At 30.3% G+C, this 24186-nt stretch overlaps 1 protein-coding gene across 1 annotated transcript in view; it reads left to right on the forward strand.

Annotated features, from left to right (window-relative positions):
* Positions 1-922: 922 nt before the first annotated feature.
* Positions 923-24186, forward strand: part of LOC124374002 (UNC93-like protein MFSD11) — a gene marked incomplete at its 5' end in the record, with an annotated part of 44922 nt that continues 21658 nt past the window's right edge. Inside the window, 1 exon segment of the mRNA XM_046832308.1 lies at positions 923-1122. Coding sequence (XP_046688264.1) covers positions 1024-1122 — 99 coding nt within the window.

Below are 24186 nucleotides of genomic sequence, written 5' to 3' on the forward strand. Positions count from 1 at the left end.
TGTAGGTAAGGGCTACAATGAGGACAATAGCAAAAAGTAGATTTTTGTACACAAAGTCTACCTAAATACCACACCACTGAGGATTTGTTTATTTTGTGTACTCCATATTAGCATATTGACATCTAGAAATTATTACTATTTATTTATTTTAAAAATTTTTTTGTAAAGGCTATCACAGGGCATTAAAGAAATATCATTAGATATTTCAGGTATATCGTTTAAGTTATTTGTATTCATAGTCTCGCATGGGTTCATGTAAATTGGAACTAAAATATGTATTTGTAATTAAAAAAATTCTATTAATTATGTTTTCAACACATAAACTACCGATATTTGGAATACTGCGTATTCTTAAATTTTAGATATATCGTTTAAGTTATTTACATTCATAGTCAAGTAATGGGCTCATGTAAATTGACACTAATTGTACTTAAAAAAACCTATTAAGTATTTTTAAAACACTCAAACCACAATTTTGGAAAGCTCCGATTGTATTTATTAAATACAAGTTGTGTGTGTTTTTTTTAACTATAACACTTTATTAAGTACACAATTTGTATCAAATCCCTCATTATGATGATTGAAAAAGAGTCCGGTGGAAATTTGAATTTTCAAATTAGACTACAAATAAATTTAGAAAAAGTGATAAGCAACGGATCTACACATGATGATACAGTCATGCAGAGTAACTGTTACAGTTGTGATTGATATAAACCTGTTTCAATATATTGAATCCGAATAAACATTTCTTTGATAACACTGTTGTAGAAGTATAATCTTATAAAGTCACGCACTAAAATAATAACTAAGGTGCAAAATAATTACAAGTACTGTAAATAACATTTTAAAATTAACTTATATAGCTATAGTTTAAAACTCATAGGATAAATGTGGAATTAATTTCTTTAAAATACTGTTGCAGGTCCAGGGGTTTAGGCGTTAGAATTCTGCAATTGTTGGAGTTTTATGCAATTTTTATGAAGTATATAATAGTAGAATACGCGTGCTGTGCTCAACTTCAAAATGTTGATTCCCATCAGCAGAGAACTCGTCTGTATCATGAGCATGAGCTTGTCTTTTATGCTCTTGTTTACTTCTGACATGACCCTGGCAAATATGCAGGTTTGTAGAATACGCATATAAGTGAGTAGCCCATATACAAAACATGTTATTTCCAGTTTTTGTAAATTTCGGGAAATCACAAAAAACTTCTGAAGGAGTTTGTTTCTATGGTAACCACTTGAAGTGTTTACCGAAAAATTAAGAAAAATTAGATTTGTTATTGATGGAAAATTATATAATGTCACATTATTAGTTAATAAGATATTTAACAATAAAGTTTGGAAATAACTGGTTTTGAATCTGTAAAGTGTTATTAACAGGTTTTGGAATTGTGTGGTCAGCCATTTTTGTACTTATTACAGTTGCAAAACCTGTTATTTATTGGTTAATGAAATGAAAACAAAGGAAATTGAGTTTAAAAATTGATTAAAAATCTAAATACACACACAATAATATATATTTTTATTATAAAAAGTTAAATTTTAGAGTATTTTTACATATTACACCAAATTGGAAATAACAGGTTTTGGATCTGTGTTCTGAGATGGCCATGTTACTCTGATAGTTTTAACGCACTTTGCAAATCAAAAACAATGGTAGATGGAATTGACGCATTTTATAACTGGCGTATTTTTGTTATGCAGTGGAAATAACGTGTTTTGGAAATTTGACCAGTTTTTCTATATAGTTTTTAAGACGGTAATGGCGGGTTTTGACACTTGAAAAACACCATATTCTGATTGATGAACAGAATTCAGGGATACCAATATCTCAATTTCGAAAAAAATGGAAATAACGTGTTTTGCATATGAGTTACTCAAGTAATGTATTATATATATGATGTATATATATATAATAATATACATATATATATTATTATAATATATATATATATATATATATATATATATATATATATATATATATATATAAGTAGATAGTAATATGGGGTTTCCTGGCGCACTTTCGGAGCCAACCGAAAAGCAATGTAAAATACTGTTCAATGTACCATAAAGGAAGCTGAGAAATAACACAGCAAATCTCAATGAAAAATTAACCGAATCTACAGTCGTTCGTCTCCAAAAGCGATCGGGTACATTACTCTGTGGAATGAAAAATTAACCAAATCTGAGCTTCTACTTTCTTAAGCTGTGCTTTGTAAAATGTTGTCAAATCTGCTACGAATAAAGGATTTATCTTAATAAAATAAAAACATTTTTACTAAAAACATACTTTAATAAAAAACTTTTCTACTAAATAAACAACATGAACTCACCAAGCTCTCTACAATTTCTAGCATTAAAACAGTGCAACAAAGATGAATTCAGTGAATTGCCGGTTTATTCTCAACAACAGTTGATACCGTCTTTAAATGAAACAGAATTAAAAGAACTTGTAGAGTCTTTTGCAGAAAGAACGAAAACTGCACACGTGTACACACAAAAAACGAAAAAAATAAGGGATTACATATTTAATATAATTACGAAAGATATTGAAAAGAAAGTAAAAAATAAACAAACAGAGAGTTTTCATCGTTTTTTTATGACATTTTTCCCATATTATACGTTCTTTCAAGATAATCAAGACTTAATTGATGAATTTCTTAGGAATTTTTGTGAGTATCAAGATTTATCAACACAATTCATTAAAGAGCATTATAGAATTTTTCTTATAGAATATAGCCACATTTTGTGTGAAACAAAAGGTATTACTGTAGATAATATTCCATGTGATTCCTATGAAGAAAGACACCAACTATGGTTATCAAAACAGTACTATGACGTGGGGAGGGACTGCAAGTTTTAGAGTTAAGACTTTATTCTACAAAGTTAATTGTTATAATTTCTTTATCTTTTATAGTCTTCTTTCCAGTAACAATCAAGTGTAATTTTTCATTTTTGTTTAATTCTTTAATCTTTTTTTCATCCAAAACAGTCAAAAATCTGTTCGGCAAGTGTACTTTACAATCTTCCAACTCGGCAATTATTGTAAACCCGAATTTATCTTTCATTTTCTCCAAATTCATGATTTTGTACTTCTTTTTTTCTTCTAATTCATTCAACTTCTTATACTCTTTAAACTTACATTCTCCAATATCATTTAACTCTTTCAAGAACTCCATTTAAATAGAAAAAAATTTAAAGACGGAAAAAATGAAATTTGCTAACAATCACTCGAGAAGTCGGGGAGAATGTGAGTAAAACCGCATTCTTTTCAAGAGGTTCTTCGTTTTAATTTCTCCAAATGTACTATAAAATCATCGAGGATTTCTGGTTCAAAATCATAAACAAATTCAACATCCAGATAATGAAAAAATACAGGTAATATCTTTTCATAATAAACGTGTGTATCGATACCTACAAACCTAATGTATTCTTTGAAAAGGAAAATAATTTTGTCAATGGTTCCAAGAGATAAGTAAAAATTTTTATTCTGTTTTCTAAATTCTGTAACAAATTTTGTTTGCTTCTTGTCTCCATATTGCAATTTTGTAAGCAGGTTATTCAAATGTGTTAATTTATTTCGAAATTTCTTAGGTTTAGGTCTTTCTAACAAAATTAAATTACAACCTCTACAAACTAAATATCTTTTATCGATAATTTCTCCTCTATTAGAACACTTGTAACAGTTGGCATTATACTCTTCCATTTAAACAAAAAGATTTTTTTATAAATGGAGATTATGGAACTAAGTCTGCCGAGATATAAATTTTTCAACGCAAATGTTTATGTTTATATTTCAACTACCGAGATAAAAAGAAATGATTTTATTTTATTATTCAACTATTTAGGATATTTTGTCTATGATTACAAAGATTATTCCGGAAGAAATCGAGATTTTTCATCAGCGAAAGAGTATATTTTTGAAGTTTTAGAAGGAATGAAAGAGAATAATATGAACATCATCAATTATTGTAAAAGACAAAATGAATGATTGTGTCTTTGGTGTAGTGTTGTTAGTGTGCGTGTTTGCGCTATGGGGAATCACATCACATTCAACTTCTACGGTGTCTATTGTTTAGAGACTTGGCCCTGCACTGCTACTGTCCAACCAAGTTAATGGCTAGGAGCTGTAATTCGGATCTTAGACTCTGGAATTTTTTTGTTCCCAAGTCTCATTTTTCTTTGGTAACTACTGTGTAGAAGTTGATGGAGAGATACAATTAGGGAATTTGTGTCGGGTGTTTTGTAAGTGTAATGTTGTATTAATGAATGATGTGAATGATGAATGTAATGAACGAATTAAGGAAGAGAAGGAATGTACGAATTAAGGAAGAGAAGGAATTAAGGAATGAAGTGGAAAGGTGAGGAAGCAAATGGCGCGCCAACCACAGTTGTCATTACTCGGCTTGTTCTATAGTCATTACACTATGGCCACTCGTGTAAAGACTTGTCCCCAACCACTGAACGACAACCATGTCTTCCTCAATAAAAAGCGCGCCTGAAGCTCTGGGATTTGAACCCAGAACCTCAGGCTTTGAAGGCAAGCGTCTTACCAACTGAGCTACGGAGAGTCTCGAAAGATATAAGCTATATCTCTGCTATATAAGTTGTTCTCACTTTTACAATTAGGATTGCTAGTTTACAAGTTTATTAATAATTTTATATTTCAAAAACCACTCAACCGATTTTAATGAAATTTGGTACACATATAGTAAATACTTAACTCTTTCGACTTAACTTATCCATAAGGGTGAAATCATCCCCTATTTCTTAATATTCATAAAAAAATAAAAAAAATTATCAGAAAAATCTGAAACTTCAAAAACAAGCGAGTTCAACTTAAAATTTCATGAAAATAACAAAATTTTCAAAAACTACCCCAATCATCCCTTATCTTAAAACTCTTATATCTCGAGAACTATTGGAGCTTTTTTGCTGAAATTTGGTATATAGGATCAGTAAATATTAAAGCATTTTTTAAAATCATAACTTCCGGTCCAACCCTTAAGATGACCTTGGAATAGTTTTTTTGTTAATATCATCCCCATTTTTTAAGATATTCTTTTGAAATTAAAAATGAATACTTATATCAATGTCTTTAACAATTCTGTAAAGTTTTTAAAATTATCCGATGAATAATAGTGAAAATAACGTGATTTTTACTGAATTTCTCTAATATCGTTCTTAATCACATCATAGGCTAAAAATTTCTCAGAGACAACAACAACATAACAAATCGCGTTTGTAACAGCTTTTTGAAAATCCATATTGATAATTATATCGTTCTTTGAACCAGAAATATTTGTCAAACTCTTTGTTGTATCAATGACATAAATAGGTCTATTCGCTAAAAATTCTTTAGGATTGTAATACATTTCCTTATTATTACAGTAAACTTTCTTAAAATCTTGATACATCTGATACATGATTCTGAAAAGACCTCCGGAAATGTTTAAATTTTGTAATTCATCTGGATAATAAGAACCGTTCAATTTTACTCTGATATTTTTTACATCCAAACTATCAAACTTTGAAGGATTTTTTTCTTGATTATTCTGTCTACCTGTTTGAAAACCTATAATAACGAACTTGGGATTGAAGATATTTCTATAAATGTTTGTAATATCGAACGAATAAGTTGTTCCGGAAATACCTTTTTGTTCAATACACTGCCAATCTAGAAAATTAAACATAATGTTTTGACTTTTTGTAATTTCATCAATCAACCTTATTTTACTCGTGATTTTATAATCAATCATTGGAACTCTAATAAAAAAATCTGAAATTGTTATTTTTCCATCAACAGGCATAACATTTCCAGTTGCAGTCTTCAGAATCACATCATCGTCTTCTGCTCTTATAAAACTTAGATAAAATCCTCCTTTATAGATCGGAATAGTAACATTTTCAAAAAATCCTAATCCAAAATGAGATAAATTTCCAGCTGCTTCAAAAACACCAAATTTAAAATCTGATTCAAAGCCATTAGAAGTTTGAGAAATAACATCACTTTTTGAATACGAAATAGTTCCTTTAATAGTGCTTAATTGGCCACAGTTTTCGACTTCTTCTATCAATTTATTGTGTTTTCTTACTTCAATCTTAGAAAATAAAAACGGTATAAAATTATCGATTAATCTAACATTATCAGTTCCAAGATATGCTTGACCATCTTGTTTTGTTAAAGTTCCAGAAATATAAAACTGGAAGTTAGACGAGCAAAAGTTATCTCCAAAATCAATATTAAACTCAGTTCTTTTATTCGGTTCATTCAAATGTTGTTTACTAATTGGATAGAAATTTTTAAACTCCGCCCTTTCAATATCACTAGCATATTTTCTGTAGTCCGCCATTTAATAAGAGAAAATTTAGAAATTTTAAACATCGTGTATCATTTTTTCATCGATCTAATGTACGTTTTTATAAGAAAAGATATAAATTTTAGTAAAATAATTAAAAAGATTAGAGTCATTTTTAATGATCTACTTCGTCATATTCAGGATTCTCTTCCTTAAATTTTGCGATCTCGGTCACATATTTCAATAAAATCTGCACAGGATAGTAACCGCTATCTATAATATTATTCCAATCAACTGTATCTTTATTTTCATCCAAAAACTTTATACTCAAGTGTTGATAGAGACAAAGAACAGACATATGATCTTTTAGTTGATAATGTATATTTTCTTGAATGAACTCTGATGATAAAGTTTGATATTTAGCAATGTTATACCAATTCAATTTGTTTACGTATAATCTCATCATATCTTCGGATAATTCATATTTTTGAGAAATATCATCCCAATGTTCTTTTTTCAAATCTCTTTCGTGTTGCATGATAAAAAGATCGAAAGCACTGTAATGTCCCGCCATCTCTATTTATTAGGAAAAAATTTCAAAATCAAGTTTTTTATAAATTGGCTCTTTTTTGAGTTACATTCAGCACATTTTCCAGAAATTCTCTTAACTCCGTTAATGTTTGCATAGTATTTTATATCGTTTGTGGCAGTTTTCTCTTTGCACCTCACACAGTATATGAGCGCCATTTATATAAGGAAAATTAGTCATCATAGCCGCCTAATCCATTAAATCTGTTATCAATATTTTCAAAAGTTTTATTAACATCTTCTTTAAATTTATTAAAGTTTTCTTCTAGTTTATTTACTTTATCGAGATATAAAGAGTATCGATCTTCTATTCTTTTAAGTAATTCATTATTATGTGTTATTTGCTCATTTAAACGTGTACCAAAATTTTCAAAAATGTTTATTTTCTCATTGAAATGTGTATCAAAATCTTCCAGAATTTTGTTAATTACTTCACCAACTAATACATTAACACTATTTTTATATGTATTAAAGTTTTCTTCTAGTTTATTTACTTTATCAAGTAATTCACCAACATCGTCTACTGATCTTTTACTTCTCGCTTCAAGTTTTTCATAGACTTCTGTTGTAAAATCTTTAACATGCTGTTTATGATTCTCATAATTTTGTTTTAGTTCATTAAACATTTTAATAGGATCTTCTAATTGAATCATTACAACAACATCAAATGGATTAATTCCTTTACTAACACCGCTAATTCTTTTTCCTTTAAAATCTAAGGCATTTTTAACATTCGGATCATGTAAATCAACAATATCGATGTTTTCTGATAATTTTAGAGGTTTTAAAATTTGTTCTTTAACAACAACATCATGTTTGTCCAATACCAGGTCGAACACCGACAATTCTTTTTTTATTAGCCAAACTAACATAATTCTTTTCAACTTTGATCGCTTCAGTAATTTCATCAGCTTTTTCGATGTGAGACATTAAATTGGTAAATAAATTTTTTACACCATCATCAACTTCTTTTTCCAATGTTTTTATTTTATCAGCAACTTCATTTGAACTCATGAAATTTGCAAGTTTGTTATCATATTCTGCTTTAAAATCTTCAATCTCGACAGCAAACATATCTGAATCTGGAAGGTTTTGTAATACATTTTCTAACTTGTTATCAAACTCATTTCTCAAACTATCAAAATTGAAACTATTATCTACATTTTGAATAATTTGTGTACCAAATACGTCAAAAATATTTTGTGAATCCATATTTATTTAAGCAATAATTTGTTAACAACTTCTTTAAAATCTTTACCATTACTCAGTTCATTCAACACAAAAACACATAAATGACCACAAATTGGGGGATCTTTATAGTCTTGAATCTGAGAATCATTGTAGTAGACGCTTGATTTTTTCAAAATATTTAATCAATTCTATAGGTGGTTTTGTCCTCAATTCTTCCATACGAATCAAAATAATATGCATTCTTATCATTTTTATAATAACAAATCCAATGCGTTCCACTTCCCATAATCGAGTCTAAATTCACAATTCCACATTCAAATTTCTTAACTTTTTCAGGTAATGTATCTCTCATGAAGATTCCTCTAAAATGTTTAATATTTTTGCAGATTTCTTCCAATTCCCCGAATGTTAAAGGTTTTAAATTTTTTTTTCAATGTTTGATTTCACGTAATTCAAAGTTTTTTCATCTAATCCAGATCCTGTAACATCTTCCAACTCTTTATCTAACCAATTTAAAATGTTTCGAACAATAGGAATCACATCTTTTTTAACGATTGGAGCAGCTTTACGAACATAAGGAACAACATTTTTAACAACTGGAATATTTTCTCCAAAATCTAATAAATCTTTCAAAAGTCCACCATTTTTTTTAAGTTCTTTCAACTGATTATAAGAAAATTCTATTCTGGTTCCTTTATTGTTTTTCTTATGTTTTTCGAGTTTATTGTATTGTCTATTTGTTAAAAATATCTTATCTTCGCCATTTTTTAGTTGATCTATTTTAAATTGAATACTAACGGGTATTTTCTTCTTAAAAGCGGATTTTATTTTTTCTTTCTGATTTTTGCTGAAGTTTACGTTCACCTCCATTTATATAGTTAAAATTTCAAGTTCTCTTCGATTCCCATTCCTAGTTTTCTCTTCAAAAACATTGCTCCAGCTGTTGGAAGCGCAACAAATCTTTCACCTAAACTAGCATCTTTTGATAAAAATCTATCCATTGCCTTATCTTGCAAAACTTTATCTGCGATATGTCTGGAATTTGTGTCTCTATGTTTTGCATAAAAAATATCGGTGTTCCATAGCAGCTTGATCTAATTTATTTATACCAGGATCTCCTCTTTTTAGTCTTTTTTCGAGTTTTGTGCCAGGCCCCAGATACTGATAAGTTGGTACGTGTAATTCAAAAGGTAAATTGTTGATAAAATCATTCAAAAGTCCACTACCCTCAATCATAGATGAACTTATTGCCGGCAAAACTCGTTTTAAATATTTAATTCCATCAGGTTTTTCAATCATTTCATCAAGTTTGTTCGAAATAAAATCTTTAATCGCTTTCTTTTCGTTCAAAAAAATTGTTGTTTCCAGCCTTTTCTTGAGCATAAATATAATTAATAATTCCATCGAGTTTTGTCAAATCGTCGATATATCTGTATTCAATCTTATTATCACTGTATTTTCTCACACCTGATCCTTCGATTCTTTTTTCCCAAATTGGTTTAATCAAATTGAGATATTTTTTACCTTTACTTGACTTTGGTTTCTTAGTTGATGGATCATTATTTTTGTAAATTGAATCAGATTTCCATAAAATTTCAGTATACTTTTTCAAGTCTTCTTCAGAATATAAACCGTCTTTTGGAACATCAGTGCCTGTTAATAATCTCCATAAACCTTGAGTTCCTTCATATGTTTTTTCATTAATAATGATATCATTATGCTCAAAATTCACGGGCAAATTTCCAATCATAAAACTTTTCTTTTTTCTGTCCCAATACAAACCAAATTTATCATCCTTTGCTCTAGGAAGAAATTTTTTACCAATTTCACCAATTATTATATCCGTTGTTCCAGGACTTATTGGTTCAACTATGGTAGAGTCTTCAATGATTCGAGGTCTAAATGGTGTTGAAGATGGTAATTTTGGCAATTCAAACTCAGATTCTGGTATCGAAATATCAGCAAATTGTCGTACAACTGGAACCAAATTCATCAAATTTTGATTATCGCTTAAAACATTTTCAATTTTGCCCTCAACATTTTTATTGCAGATGTTACAGGTTGATTAATTTTTTGAATAAATTCTTGTTCTTTTTCATCAATTTCGAATCTGTTCTTTAAATTCTTTGATTAATTTCTTTTCTATTTGATCAAGTTTTTTTGCTTCTTCCGAAGTTACGTTCGCCATTTATTTAGGAAAAATTTTTAAACGTAAACGTGGAACGTGGAAACGTGAACACGAAACGAGAACACGAAACGTGGAACGTAAAACGTGAACACGGAACGTAAAACGTGAACGTGGAACGTGGAAACGTGAACACGAAACGTGAAAACGAGAACACGAAACGTGAACACGGAACGTAAAACGTGAACGTGGAACGTGGAAACGTGAACACGAAACGAGAACACGGAACGTAAAACGTGAACGTGAAACATGAACGTGAAACATGAACGTGAAACATGAACGTGAACGTGGAACGTGAACGTAAAAACATGAAAACAACTAGATTATCACACGTGTATATTGGAAAATTTATTCAAATATTTGCCATTTTTAGGCTTCAAAGTTAGATTAATAGTTTAAAAATCCATAGTCTTCTTTCCAAATTTTATCACACAATTCATTAAAGTGGTTAAAACTCATATCAGATCCCACATAATTGTTGTAAATCTTTCTCGAATAGTGATCGTCTTGCTTAAAAACACACAACATATTCAAATTATTTCTAATAACTTGTTTATCAACCTTTGAAAAGCATTGAGAAAGATAGATACAAGAGATATTTTTGTGACGAGACATTACGAAATATTCCTTGATAACGTCTTGATTTTCCAAAATACAATCATCAAAAACGATTAAAGAATTCGGTTTACATTCGCTTAACGGAACTATGTCCTCGGAAGCATTATAAAAAATATGATATTTTCTTACTTAAGTTCTTCTCAATATTTTCAAATCTTTCTTGTAATTTTTTATAGGCGTCTTGTTCTAAAGATTTACTAAAAACATACAAATTGGAATAAGGAATCAACCTATTGTAGATAAAATTCAATAATAAAGTTGTTTTTCCACATCCACTTGAACCAACAATTAACAATCTGATTGGTTGATCTTTCTTATTTTCTTCAAACGTTTGAAGTTTTATCTGATCTTTTTGCTTTAAAAGTTTCTCCATTTAAATAGAAGATTTTCATCTTGAAGCAACGCTTGCGAAAATGAAGCTGTTCAAGTTGACTTCAGAAAGCTCTAAATTAGTTTTAAACTTGGAACATCCTATACACTTAGAGGAAGAATCAATTATTTTATCGGTTTAAGCGGTTTTTATTCTGACAATTTTGTAATAAATATTAGTGAAAGTTCTCCTTATTGTATAGGATTTAGTGAGAAGAACGTAACAAAATATTATGGTTTAAACAAAGGATATTATACTTTCGATCAAATAAAAAATTCCCTTAAAAATTATCTGAAAACATTCAAACAATCAGATAAATCTTTAAACTTTGACGAAAACAAGTTTGAAATGCAAAAAAATTATCTCTCTAATAAAATTCAAATAAAATCACCAGTAAGAATAATGTTTTTCAGCAATTATTGTAGATTTATTAGGGTTTGTTCAAGAAACTATTGAGCCAAATCAGGTATATTTAGGAAATAAAACGCCAAAATTTAGACCGTTTGATGTAATTGAAGTACATTGTAATCTCGTTGAACCTAGTTTTGAAAATCATACCGAACATTTACACAAAGAATCTGAAATTTTGTACACTTTTTTCCCAAATGTTGCTTATGGATCAAAAATCAGTGAAAAACCGAATGAAATCGATTATATTCCAATTAGAAAAAAATATGAAAAGAATTCAAAAAATCGTCTTAACTGTTCAAGACTCTGAGGGAAATTTATTAAATAATGAGAGTAAAACAACAATATATTTAAGATTGTCGAAAGAATGATGAATCAAGGGGGAACGAATCGTTCTTACCTTCAAATTTTCAAGAAAACAACTTTTGAATGTATAAATTACAGGAGTCTATCCCATAGACCTTTTCAAAATCTTCATCCTGACACTATTTTCATTAATGAATCTAGCCTTTATTCTCTAAATAAAAATTACTAGTTAAATTTCTTTTCTATCTAAATGGAGTCAGTTGTAGACCTACTCAATAATCAACTTAGATTTAAAAGCAAACATATCTTTACAATTGTTGACGAAAATAATGAATTTTGGTTTAAGGCTAAAGATGTTGCAGAAATATTGGAATTTAAAAATACGAGACAAGCTATCATAGATCATGTTAAAGAAAAATACAAAAAAAGCTTTGAAAACATAGATTCTGACAAGGGTATCGAATCGCGACTCTTACAAAAATTACATCCAGACACTATTTTCATCAATGAACCAGGCATATATTCTTTAATACTGAAATCTAAAATGAAAATAGCATAAATGTTTCAAGATTGGGTTTTAGAAGAAGTTTTACCAAGTATTCGTAAATTTGGTGTGTACAAACTTGAAAACGAAAATAAGCAGTTAAAAGATGAAATAAAACAGTTACAAATTAAAGATGAAATGAAATCATTGAAAATAGAGAATCAAGAATTGCGAATGGAATTAATGAAGAGAGATATGGTATGTAAAGATTTTGATAAGAAAAAACACCATGTTTTTGTGTTAATTAAGAAGAATCACATGTGGGAATATCCTTATTACGTTATCAGAGCTCAGAAACGAGAAATACCAAACCGATTAAAACATCTAAAAATAAATTATCCTGAATTAGAGATTTTTGTTCATTGATGACGAACCAAATTCTATCAATCTCTACAACCAAATGAAAGAATCTTTGAATATTTTATACAACGGAAATCATTTTACTACAAATATGGCAGAATCTCGACTGATTTATAGAATATCTAAATTACACGATGAAAATGTTTCTAAATTTTACTAAAAACTCTCGATTTATTATATTTTGTTTGTAAATGTTTAGCATAACTAGGTAACCATTGTAGAATTCTTTTTTCATATTCACAAGGCATTTCGTTTTTATAACTTTCGCTGAAAATTTTTTTAGCACAATCTTTGCAAAAAGCATCTTTTCTATCTTTACTATACTGCCAGTTATTAAATTCAGAAATATTTTTAATTTCTTTACAAAAGTAACACTTTTTCTCTTCTAAAGTTAATTTGTTCATTTTATCGTATAATTCCTTACAATAACAGTCTTTTCTATTCTCTTCTTGACACTTTGTACATTTCTTTTGAGACTCCATTTATATAGAAAAAATTATTACACGATGAAAATGTTAAACTCTTAACTTATGATATTTTGTTTGTAAATGTTTTTGATAATTATTTAACCATTTTATAGTTCTTCCACATTCACATTGAGTATCTTCATAATATAATCTATGGTGATTCTTCTTTACACAATCTTTACAATATGAGTCTTTCTTATCTCTACTATAGTGATCACTATTAAACTCTGACATTTTTTTAGTTTCTTTACATTTAAGACATTCTTTATCTTCCAAAGTTAATTTTTCTATTTTATCATATAATTCTTTATGATATTCCCTTTCACAATCTTTGCAATTATAATGCATTCCATCTTTCCTATTTTTATCTTTATAAAATTCATTTAAATCTTTAAATTCTTTGCACTTTGTACATTTCTTTTGATGCGCCATTTATATATAGAAAATTTATATTACAGTTTTGACTTCTTCAATTCATATTCATAAAACTTTCCGGTTATTTCTTCATTATTTAAATCTTTTATACTATAAGTTACAGGATCTGTGTTATTAATTTGATAAATCACAAAGATTTCTCTTGACCAATTGTTCTTATATTTGCTCGAAAATGTTTGTTTTTTACTAACAATTCTTACATGATCATTGACTTTAAATTTAGTTTTCGTGTGAATTTCAGGTGGAACATACTTGAAAACGGTCTCTAATAACTCCTTTTCTGCATCCTTATCCTACGTCTTTCGGTTTCATTTTGATTGTGCTGTGAACTGTATCGTTATAATTGTTTTACGATTTTTTGAAGAATATCGATCCATTTAAAGTTTTTATTAATCTCAAAAATTACTTTCATTCTCTCATTTTGAGTTCTGTTATATCTCTCTACAATACTTGATTTCTCTTCGTTTTCAGTATGATAAATCTTAATGTTGTATTTCCTCAAAACATCGTTAAATTCTTTATTTTTAAACTCTAAACCCTTATCTGTATGAAGTAGGTTAGGAGGTTTGTGATTGATCCTTATGGCATCTTTTACTATATCTTCGAAAGCTTTTGAAATATCCTTGCCGTTTTTTCTTTTGATAGCTCTTGACCAAGCATATTTTGAGAGAAAGTATCAATAACATTTAACATATACTTAAATCCATCATTTTGATCTGAATAGTTAGACATTATAACTAAATCTGCTGCCCATAAATCGTCAATTCCTAATGTTATAATTTTTTCTCTTTTTAAACTTTTTTCGTACTGGTGCATGAATTTCTCGAGCTTCAATCTCTATCTCATCTTTAGTCTTCAATTCTTGCTTAACAGGTTTTGGATTTGGATTCTTTATAAACTTACTCTTGTTTGTCTTACATTTTGAACATTTTGCAGCAATTCTATACAATCCATTTTGAGTTTGAACGATTTTTGAATCTATATTTTTCGTTTTCTTTTTACACTTGTGACAGTGAATTAAATCATCTTCCATTTACATATCAAAGTTTCCAAGTTTATTTAATTCGTCTAATATATCTGTTTTATAGCCATACGGTACTGTATCGATCTTATTTTCTAGGACAATTCTCTTATCATCTTTAGCGTTCAGTGCCAGCTTGTTTATGGTAACAGTGTACAACTCATGTTTATAACTTTTGATGACTGTCATCTCCCTAAATTCTTCTTTATCTTTGAACAAACATCTCTTCAAGTTTTCGATATTTATTGTTTTATTTACAACGCTTCTCTTAATTCCTTTACACCTAACTGGGTTTTTATCTAGATATTTGTACGAGTACATCTTAGACCTTAAACCACAAAATTCTTCTAAAACTTCGCTATTTAACTCATCTTTGAATTTCCCTATTACCTTCTTATTTTTAGTAGTGAAACATTCGTGATCTTTTGGATAATCACTTGTATCAAAGTCATCTATATTTTCTTTAATAATTTTAAAAGGATCTCGTTTCAATTCTAGAAAATAACTGTCTGTATCCATGTAACACAGATTCAAATCTGGATCAAACTTCTTTAATTTGTTGTAATAAAACTCGTACATTAGCAATTTTGAGAGGTCGAGAACTGAAAATCCTATGTAAATCGGTTTGTTAAATTTAACCTTTTGTTTGTACATGTGACTCGCTATACAGTTGTCGTCAAAGATGTTAAAGCATTTGAAATTTGTTTTCTTAGCTTGTTTCATTGAAAATTCTTCATTTCCAAGCTTAATATCACATCTGTTTCTCACATTTTCCATAGATTTTCCAAACACTGAGTTGTTCATCAGCTTATAAAAGTCCTTTTCAAAGTCGCTTGTAGCTTTGGTTCTCATGTTTGTGTTAAAATCAATGTATTCTTTCATAAAAGGCTTCTGATCGAATGCAATAACTCTATTCACATGTTTCAAAATCATACCTTGTTCCAAATAGAACTTCAAATTTCTCGAATGAACAACGTATTCAGTTTTATCCAGTAGAGTTGTGCAAAGTTTGTTTTTAAAATGTTCTGGAGCAAGAGGTAAATCCTTGTGATGTTCGTGTAAATTCGTTGGATATCCAAGATCAACTTCGAGAATATAGCCATAATCTTCGTCGCCAGTGAGTTCCAAAATTGTTTTCTTTCCATTCTGCAGTTGTGTAAGTTTTTGGATCCATCCACTTGATATCACTAAACGGCAGTTTTTGCATTAGGCCATACCCATAAAGGTTATTAGCATCAACGTATAACAAATAGTTTTCGGGCTTTGTCTTATCAAAATCTTTTAAATATTTGTTATTTGCTTTCACATATCGTTTAATACACTGAGAAATGCCTCCACGAATACCTTTTTCAATCATTAAATACATATCGTAATCGTGTATCAGTTGAAGCTCAATTTTCGTTAATTTTAACATAGCATCCCATGCGAGACTTGGAGCTGTTAGATAATGTGCCGGATCAAGTTTATAGCAATTCAAACAAATATTCCTAAAATTTTCAAAGATATCAGCGAGCAATAGAACATCTTGAATGTTATAGAGATCAGAGTAATTTCCTAGATTTTTCTCTTTTAATTTGTTCCAAACATTTAAGTAGTGTTGAAAATCTTTCTCAGATATGCTCTCATCTGTCAAAAGTGAATAGAAATCTTGAATTCTCAATTCTTCTGTGTAATCAAGTTTTTCAATACTGTCGATAAATGCATAGGGAAATATTCCTTTTCCAGATAGAATTTTAAAAATCTCGTCGTCGTCATTTGGCTGTCTTTCTATTATCTCATTCAGTCCATCTTGTATAAAATGATTTGTATGTTTGAAGTCTTCTCTCTTTAGATTTTTAGCTAACTTTTTCTATAGACGAGGCCATGAATCTGAACGTGTCTACAAACGAAAACTTGATGAATTTTCTTGGCTTATCACCTTCGAATTCATAGCCATATCCAGAATTTACAGAATAATTTATATATTTTTCATCGGTGTTTGCAATCAAATCAACATTACCGTACTGTTTAGCCAATTCTTTTATGTACAAATGAGTATCGTAATTTGACATATTGTGGCAGAAAACGGGAATATTCTGAGGAAATTTCAAATTTAGATTGCAACATGCATGAGCTGCGCCTTGAAACTTGCCGGTTAAATGACAATGATCTCTCACTTTATTATAACTCTTATCTTTCCAACTATCAGGAGTAAAACCATACTGAATTGACCCAACATCATAAGCAGACCATTCACAGATATGACAAACGTTTGAATTTTGATACGAAATTTCTTCTTCTTCTGTCAATTTCATAGGTTTCATGTTCTTAGAATTATATTTTTTCGCTATGTATTTCGATAATTTATTGAGTTCTTCAAACAATTTTGTCGGGACGTTTTTCAAATCTTCTTCATTTTTGGCACGATAACATATCGGTTTGTACATGCGATTGGTCACATTCGACACTAAATATAGAGTAAAACCATAAGGAATGTGCCTCTGAATCTTGGTTGTAGTTGATCTTTCTGGATTGTTCTTACATGTCGGAATCTTTTCCAATATGCTCTCAAAGTCCATATAAATTACGTACGGATGGTTAAATTTCTTTTGATAATTAGTAAATTTAGTTGTTTGACCTGGAAATGGCATAATTGGCTTACAAACTTCATGATTTTTACAAATTTCTAAGTGATCTGTTAAATCTCCAGATTTGTAAAAATGGCTTAAACATCTTCTACAAAGAAATTTTCTTTCCTTATGCTTGGATAACTGAGAACTCACGAGTTTATTTAAATCGGTTATCAAAACATAATGAGATTTTTCTTCTTGTTTAAACATACAATAAATCGATTTCTAACTCGGCATCATATTTTTCAGAAATTTTGTAACGGAACAATATTGAGTTTCTCATCATAACTGTAGATATTTATAGACATTTTTGGATATTTGTACTTGGAATTGTAGCTTCGTTTTTCAAATATTTGTATATCTTTCAGAGACATTGGATACTCAAAACCTGAAAATATTTCGTCATTCACAAAATTTTTTCGTATTGCTTTACACGTTCACAGTCTCTTTCTGGTTTTTCAATAGCACATCTTATTGAGTAAATAAAGCAAAAATCATCTCTATTTTTTATATTTATACAAGCTTTTTTATCTTTGATATTCTTTGGTAAATCGATGTATGATCCTGCATTCATCATTTCGTGTTTGTTAAGGCTCAAAACTAGTTGTTTACAACTTTTAAATGTCCATCCGGAACCTTTATTTGGATTATTCGTTTGTTCTCGATGTGTTAATTTATTAAATTGCTTAGTAATAAAGTCGTTTACGTCAAAGATTTCGTCTGCTTTGATAGTAAAATACATTAGACATGTTTGCGGTTCACCATTCACTAAAGTTCGTTCGTATTCACATTCCAAAGAGAGATAGCCCTTCATATTTTTAACATTTTCTTGAAATTTCTCGATTAAACTTTTAATTTCTGACCGCATAATTGAAAGATATTTGTAAATTGACATGGAATTGTCGTTCAAGTTTGTTAAAATGTATTGCTTGAAAAGACCGTGTATTGAGGATAAAACTTCTACATCAATGATATTTTCGGATTTTACTTTAAGAGTTTTATCAATTTCTTCGATCATTTCAGACTTGGTTTTATCGTTAGTACCGATAGCCAACTTTTCAGCTATTGAATGAAGTTTTTCATCATTAAATAGGTCGAGATTTTTCTTTTCAACTTTGAAATTTCTCTTTAATTCACGTAATTTCTCAATATTAAACATGTTTTCGTGATCGGCAATTTTATTTTCTCTAGCCCACTGTCTTAAATAATTTAGTTCATTATTGTAAATTTGCTTGTTTTTTTCATGACTTTTAGAATTATAATGGCGATCATAGTTTTTTCTTAAAATTTCTATTTTGCAGAACGGACATGATATTTTATCGCGCTCCATTTAGATAGAAAAATTTATTTAACTAAATGGTGCTTGTAAACCAACGATTGCGCCTCTCACGGCGTGATATCACTACGGATATGACGCAGGCGAAGCGATTATCGTGATGGTCGGTCTGTAGTAGCACACCTCGACTGTCATTAAAGAATTAAACAAAAATGAAAAATTACACTTGATTGTTACTGGAAAGAAGACTATAAAAGATAAAGAAATTATAACAATTAACTTTGTAGAATAAAGTCTTAACTCTAAAACTTGCAGTCCCTCCCCACGTCATAGTACTGTTTTGATAACCATAGTTGGTGTCTTTCTTCATAGGAATCACATGGAATATTATCTACAGTAATACCTTTTGTTTCACACAAAATGTGGCTATATTCTATAAGAAAAATTCTATAATGCTCTTTAATGAATTGTGTTGATAAATCTTGATACTCACAAAAATTCCTAAGAAATTCATCAATTAAGTCTTGATTATCTTGAAAGAACGTATAATATGGGAAAAATGTCATAAAAAAACGATGAAAACTCTCTGTTTGTTTATTTTTTTACTTTCTTTTCAATATCTTTCGTAATTATATTAAATATGTAATCCCTTATTTTTTTTCGTTTTTTGTGTGTACACGTGTGCAGTTTTCGTTCTTTCTGCAAAAGACTCTACAAGTTCTTTTAATTCTGTTTCATTTAAAGACGGTATCAACTGTTGTTGAGAATAAACCGGCAATTCACTGAATTCATCTTTGTTGCACTGTTTTAATGCTAGAAATTGTAGAGAGCTTGGTGAGTTCATGTTGTTTTATTTAGTAGAAAAGTTTTTTATTAAAGTATGTTTTTAGTAAAAATGTTTTTATTTTATTAAGATAAATCCTTTATTCGTAGCAGATTTGACAACATTTTACAAAGCACAGCTTAAGAAAGTAGAAGCTCAGATTTGGTTAATTTTTCATTCCACAGAGTAATGTACCGATCGCTTTTGGAGACGAACGACTGTAGATTCGGTTAATTTTTCATTGAGATTTGCTGTGTTATTTCTCAGCTTCCTTTATGGTACATTGAACAGTATTTTACATTGCTTTTCGGTTGGCTCCGAAAGTGCGCCAGGAACCCCATATTACTATCTACTTATATATATATACAGGGTGATTCATGAAGTTCTCCCCCCACTTCTACAGCACATTGTACTAGTAAAAATAATGAAAAAATGTTATATAAACATAGGTCCGAAAATGCTTCGTTAGCGAGTTACAGCTAGCGAAAGATTTCGCCTGAATTCCTGGGTAAAGAGTATAATAAAGCCATACTGAACTTTTGGAAAGGTTAATTAAGTAAGAAATATCGTGGATTCTTATGTATTTTTACCTGATAAAGCTAATAAAATAGGTTTCAGAACTGTACCTGTAGTAGTTTTTGAGGGATTCAGGGTTAAATGCAAAAAATTGGGGCACGACACAATGTTTTTTTAAGTTTGATGTACAATAACTTTGTTAAATTGGTAACAAATACATAAAATCAACAAACATTAATTGTAGAGAATTTAATTCTGAGAAAATTGATATAATCAAAGTTTAAAATAAAACAGAAATAAGTACCTAGGAATATATATACGATTTTATTCAGTATAATACATTACTAGTTTTAAGCAAAATTAATCAGGTTGGGCCAACCGTACGCACCTTTTTTATAATAGATGTTCGAAAATGAGGCCATCATTATCAATACATTTTGCAGCACGTTTGTGTATTGCTTTTGTTGCGTTTCTTAATTTTTCAGAACTTCCCTGTATCTGCACAGCCGAATCCATAATACGGGCAATTGATTCATCACGAGAATTCACTTTTGTCTTGTATACAATGTCTTTCATCCATCCCCAGATGCAATAATCCAATGGAGATAGATCTGGTGATCTTGGTGGCCAAGGGTGAGGCCCTCCACAACCAATCCAGTGTCCAGGAAATTGATGATTTAAGTAAGCAGAAACAGCACGTGAAAAGTGGGGAGGTGCTCCGTCATGCTGGAAGTACAAATTTTGTCTGAGATGTAAAGGAACATTCTCTAACAGCTGCGGCAACTCTTCTTGAAGGAAATGCAAATAGAACTCAGCATTTAGGCGTCCAGGTAATATGAAAGGTCCAATCAGCCGATTGTGCAAAAGGCCACACAAGACATTGACGCTAAATCGGTGTTGAAAGTTCTGTTCCACTACCTCATGTGGATTTTCTTCTACCCATGAGTGTTCATTGTGCAAGTTATTGACACCATCCCGAGTGAATTGTGCCTCATCCGTAAACAAAATACGCTTGTAGAGTTGATTATTAATATTCAAAAAGTTGCAAAACTCCAAGCGAAGCGGACCATCCCCTAGCTGTAGATGTTGAACCTTTTGTTTATGAAACGGATAAAATTTGTTTCGATTAAGTGACCTCCACACCGTTGACTGCGAAACTCCTATCCGCCTAGAAATACGTCGTGTACTTACACCTGGACTGCGATGAACAGCATTAATAACAATATCATCATCAAGTTGGACAGCTCGTTCATAATTGGTTCTAGTACTTGGTAGTGATCCTGTTTCCCGAAGAGTACGAAAAGTTCCTGAAATTGTTTTGGTATCTGGAATCTTCCTATTAGGGTAACGTAGTTCATATTCTTCTACAGCAGCTCTAGCATTACCATTACAGTCACTCAAAATAAAAACCATATCAGCGTATTCCTCTGATGTAAATAAGTAAGGCATTCTTTCGCTGAATAAACAATCGTATTATAACTCACAGAAAAATTGCATTTAATAACACGATTCACAGAACCCGATCTCCTGCTGTAGCTTGCAAAACACCACTAATACACAGTTCTAACGTAACAGTACAGAATACCATTGTTGATCAGCTGTTATTCGTGCGTTACCAACTTAGAAATTAATAAAACAAAAAACTGCATTTCGATGATTAGTAATCAATAATGGGAAAATGTTTGCTTCATTTATTTTCAAACATTTGATGTAAATTTTTATTAAAAAAAATACAACGTAATAAAACATGATATTTTTATTTACAAACAAATTTATTTAACAGTTAATCTTGTTTTCTCAATTTATCTCATCATTAAGGAACAAACATTTTGTTTTTGTTTTATTTTAACTAAATACCGTACGGTATTTCTTTACAGCTAGTAATGTATTATACTGAATAAAATAGATTTTTTGGTACTTATTTCTGTTTTATTTTAGACTTTGATTATATCAATTTTCTCAGAATTAAATTCTCTACAATTAATGTTTGTTGATTTTATGTATTTATTACCAATTTAACAAAGTTATTGTACATCAAACTTAAAAAAAAAACATTGTGTCGTGCCCCAATTTTTTGCATTTAACCCTGAATCCCTCAAAAACTACTACAGGTACAGTTCTGAAACCTATTTTATTAGCTTTATCAGGTAAAAATAAATAAGAATCCACGATATTTCTTACTTAATTAACCTTTCCAAAAGTTCAGTATGGCTTTATTATACTCTTTACCCAGGAATTCAGGCGAAATCTTTCGCTAGCTGTAACTCGCTAACGAAGCGTTTTCGGACCTATGTTTATATAACATTTTTTCATTATTTTTACTAGTACAATGTGCTGTAGAAGTGGGGGGAGAACTTCATGAATCACCCTGTATATATACACACATAAAATTGGATTCTATTGTATATAAACAATCAAAGCCTACAGTTAAAATGTTTAGTTAACCGACTTTTAAAGTTGACTACAAACTAACCAGTAGGCTAGAACTACAACAACAGGCGTTACCTTTAAATTTATCTAGTTTATTTCTGCATTTAGAAATATCAATAAAGAAGCAATAACTGTCAGTTTTATGCCGATAGTGACGAAAAGATGTAGTGGTTTAGGCACTTTTCAATCAAACTGCAACTTTAAAAATTCGTAACTCATAAACTTGTGATCCGATTAAGTCCAAATTATTTTACTGTTTTGGGTATCTGATTTTAGAAATATACGAAGAAGTCATTATAAAATGATCATTATAACTTTTATTCTTGACTGGGTGGTCAAATACTTTCAGGATTATTCTGGTATGCACTTAAAGTCATTACTATGGGCGAGTAATTTTGCGATTTAGCCTTTGCTTTAATTGCGAAGCCTTTCAGCAACAAAGGGGTAATTTATTCCAGCAGGCGCCTTTCAGTCTTGATCAGATCCAGGTTTCCATTTATTTTCTTACTGACCTTGGTATTAAACTCTAAACCTTGGTATTAGTCTCAATAATAAACAGTCTGCGTACAGTCCTGCTAAAACACCAATATTGTAAAATGAACTTGAGTCCACAAGAGAGGGAGAGACTTACTACCCTGGAGACAGTACCATGCTACGCGTTTCTGTGAACAGATTTAGCCGTTCCAAGATACCACGATCCTGAATGCCAGTATTGTGAAAAAGTTCCTTTCGATGTCAAAGAAGACACAAAGCAAGACATACTGTCTTTATTATGTGTCTTGAATTTTGTTGAGAGCTAAATCTACTTTAACACCAAGGCTTCCTTTCTACCATGATCACCAGTACATAAAATGCGAGAAAACCTGAGTCTTAAAAGCAATTGAGAGAGACATGCTGACCTAAAGGACGAAGAAATATATCTATGATATACAGATGCCCACACAAGGAAGGAAGGGTGGCTAGTACTCGAGCCTTAAGCAGATCGGTGTGACCTTCTGCTCCAATGATCATTCACAAGGATTACATTAACAGACCTCACACTTAACCACTTTGAAGGTCACCGCCCGGTGCCACACAAAAATATCTCTATGGCTAAGAGGACGATTGTTGTTGTGAAAAATACTGCCTCTAAAGTTAGTATTTACACTCAGATTCAGTTATAAATTAGACTTATTAATGTAATTGCCTTGGTATTCAATCCATCTTTGGTCTACCAAGATATTTTGGTAACAGACTTTGAAGCTCTACTCATCTAGTAAACTGACAATATCTTTTAACCGCACAGAAAGTCCACTTGTATAATGACAGCACTTCATAATGATTAAAGTTTCAACATGAACTGCAAAAACATGATACAATACTGGAATAAAACTGGCCCTATATTGTGGTTGACAATGATGCAAGTACATTCATTAAGTTATATAGTTTGCTGTTTACATCAAATGAACAGACAACCAAGTCGATATCATTCTGAACCGCAGCATCATACACAGTGGAGATTTGCAAGAAAAGCTCCGTACGTGAAGAGTAAATGATTGCATTTTAGGGTAGTAACTACATCATTGATATATACTTTGAACAAGATAGGTCCGAAGTGTGGACCTTGTGTGACGCCTGCGGGATAATTCTTTCTTGTATCTGACCTGAGTTTTACGCCCGCACAGATCACTCTGTTTCCTAAAGGCACAAGTCCTAAGTTTATGAATCGTGAAGGCATTGCAGACTCGGCCAAAAG

Source organism: Homalodisca vitripennis, unplaced genomic scaffold (assembly GCF_021130785.1).
Source record: "Homalodisca vitripennis isolate AUS2020 unplaced genomic scaffold, UT_GWSS_2.1 ScUCBcl_6941;HRSCAF=14398, whole genome shotgun sequence".
Taxonomy (NCBI): domain Eukaryota; kingdom Metazoa; phylum Arthropoda; class Insecta; order Hemiptera; family Cicadellidae; genus Homalodisca; species Homalodisca vitripennis.